This window comes from Cebus imitator, unplaced genomic scaffold (assembly GCF_001604975.1).
Source record: "Cebus imitator isolate Cc_AM_T3 unplaced genomic scaffold, Cebus_imitator-1.0 Scaffold407, whole genome shotgun sequence".
In the NCBI taxonomy this organism is placed as follows: domain Eukaryota; kingdom Metazoa; phylum Chordata; class Mammalia; order Primates; family Cebidae; genus Cebus; species Cebus imitator.
The window spans coordinates 1,802,589-1,805,253 of record NW_016107722.1 but is presented as its reverse complement, the minus strand read 5'-3'; the positions used below and the strand labels follow the sequence as shown (position 1 = coordinate 1,805,253).

Below are 2,665 nucleotides of genomic sequence, written 5' to 3'. Positions count from 1 at the left end.
TTATCAGCATTTGGTTACTCTGAAATATAATTTGTACAGAAAAGGCAGGGTAAATGTTTGATTCTTTGCCTTCATAAAGAGTAATGACTTAAAATCTAGCAGCCTCCAGTAATGACCAATTTTTTTATTTTTTGGTTTTCCTTTTTTAAATATGCGGGACTCATGAACTTTTAAATATATATGATATATTTCAATGAATCTCTGTCATTCCTTTTGATGCTCATATTATCCTATCTTTTGTCATTGGGGGTCCCTTCAAATTTGCTCCTATGTCCTTTTGACACAGGCCATTTGTGAGAAGATACCCCAAGTCCATCTGCTATATTTTCTATCCGAGACCTGAAATCAGCCATTTTCCCCAAGGAATCCTGGTTCCTTTTAGTGAGAAATGATACTTAAGAAGAGATCACAATCTGGACACTAGGCATGCTTCTTTGCTGCCTGGTTGACATTGTTTTCTAAGTCTTTTCAGTGGATATGGTCAGAAATTGTGTATATTTAAGGAAACATTATAAGTTCACAGTGATATTTTCAGTTAAAATCTTAGATTAAGTAAATCAGATTTTTACTTCTTTAATTATATATTTGAATGTCATTTCTCTAATGCTTAACCTTTTGGTTCCTAAGAATATTAATATATCATTACTTGATTTACTCTATAATATACTTACTATATTGTAATATATGTCAAATTGGATTTGCAATTTTCATTAATACCATTTTTATGTTCTTTTTAGATTAATATAGTGCTGAAATTATCACATTTACCTCCCCTGCCAAGTTATAGTCTTGATCTTTGTGAGTTTCCACTTGATTATACATCTCAGAGATTTTATGTGATGCAAGGAATTGTGATTGCAATGACAACTGTAACCAAGTATACACAAGGTGCAAGATTCCTTTGTTCAGATGAAGCGTGCCCTCTTTCAAAAGGTAAATATTAAAATGTAAAATCAAAACATTAAGCAATTGGCTAGGCATGGTGGCTCATGCCTGTAATCCCTGTACTTTGGGAAGCCGAGGAGCGAGGATCACCTGAGCTTCGAAGTTTGAGACCAGCCTGGGCAACAGGGAGAAACCTAGTCTCTACAAAAAATACAAAAATTAGCCCAGCATGGTGACACATGCCTGTAGTCCCAGCTATTTGGGAGGCTGAGTTGGAAGGATTGCTTGAGCCAGGTAGGTTGAGGCTACAGTGAGCTGTGTTCATGCCTCTGTACTCCAGCCTGGATGTTCATGCCACTGTACTCCAGCCTGTCTCCAAAAAAAAAACACCTAACAATTTATTGTTTAACCCTAAATCATATTTACAATTAGTTATGAAACACTCACAAAATAGAAAAAAATTGAATAAAATTTTATATATCCTAATGTTTATATGTTTACTTTGCAAAATCTTGAAATGCATTTTTCTCCTTTTCTCCCCCACCTCCATCCTAACAAGTGCACCTGTATTACTGAAGTACTTGTTCTTCACACATTATTTCATGACGTTGTGAATGAAACATTTAATGTCCTCTCTCAACCCTTTGGCTTAACATTAGTTTAGTCCTTCTCCAGGACCTCACCAGTATCCTCACCACCTCTCATTGGGTGGATTGACCCTCCTCTCTTCTCTCTGAACACTCTGCAAATGAATACCGCAGGTGGAAATCTGTCATCTGCTTCTCACTGCCACATATAGAAATTGTGTGCTTAAGCATCCATATTGCTAGTGCCTTAGCACAGTGCCTGGCAAGAAACAGCCATCCAATAACTGTTAATTGAACTACTCTGAACCCAAGTACAAAATTCAATTAATTCCATTTTGAATTAGACTAATTTTAAAGGACTGAAATAGCTAAAATCTGTTAGTGTGAGTAATAAAAGAGAATAAATATAAAAATTAAAAAATAACAATAACAACAACAAAAAAGCTAAATCTGAAAGCAAATGTATCTTACCTCTGTTTTCTTTCAGGATTTCAGTATATAAGAGTGCATGTCCCTGGTGCTACAGAATCTGCAACAATAAGAAATGACTTTTTGTGTGATCTGTGTGCATCTTCACTTCAAGAAGACAGAAAATTTAGAGTACTTGGTGGTAATATGCATTTACATTTTGTAATCACAATTTTAAAAATAGTGTCTGATATTTCATTGTGGAAATTAAATTGAGTATATATTCTAATATCTAATTCTTTTTTGCTCTTTGCTTTAAGATAAACAAATAGTTGAAATAATTACCACAAAGGCACTTCATGCTTTTCAAGGATATTCTAACAACCAGCCATTTAGGTTTCAATCTCTTACAATTTTCCTAAGAGGTAAGTGAATTCTGTTTGAACTCAAATTGCTATAAAGATGTAATTGGCTGGACACAGTGGCTGGCTCATGCCTGTAATCTCAAAACTTTGGGAGGCTGAGGTGGGAGGATCACTTGAGGCCAGGAGTTTGAGACCAGCCTGAGCAATATAGTGAGACCTCATCTCTATAAATTAAAAAATTAGCCAGATGTGGTGGCATGTGCCTGTAGTCCTAGCTACCTGGAAAGCTAAGATGGGAGGATCGCCTAAGTCCAGCATTGGAGGCTGCAGTGAGCTGTGATGGTGACACTGCACTCCAGTCTGGGAAACACAGAGAGACCCTCTCTCTTTTTTTTTTTTTTTTTTTTTTTTTTTTTTTTT

At 35.6% G+C, this 2,665-nt stretch overlaps 1 protein-coding gene across 1 annotated transcript in view; it reads left to right on the top strand.

Annotated features, from left to right (window-relative positions):
• Positions 1-2,665, top strand: part of MCMDC2 (minichromosome maintenance domain containing 2) — a 51,079-nt gene that overhangs the window by 1,927 nt on the left and 46,487 nt on the right. The window contains exons 4-6 of the mRNA XM_017509148.2: positions 738-933; positions 1,960-2,082; positions 2,201-2,305. Of these exons, the coding sequence (XP_017364637.2) occupies positions 738-933; positions 1,960-2,082; positions 2,201-2,305 (424 nt within the window). The remainder of the gene's footprint in view (positions 1-737; positions 934-1,959; positions 2,083-2,200; positions 2,306-2,665) is intronic.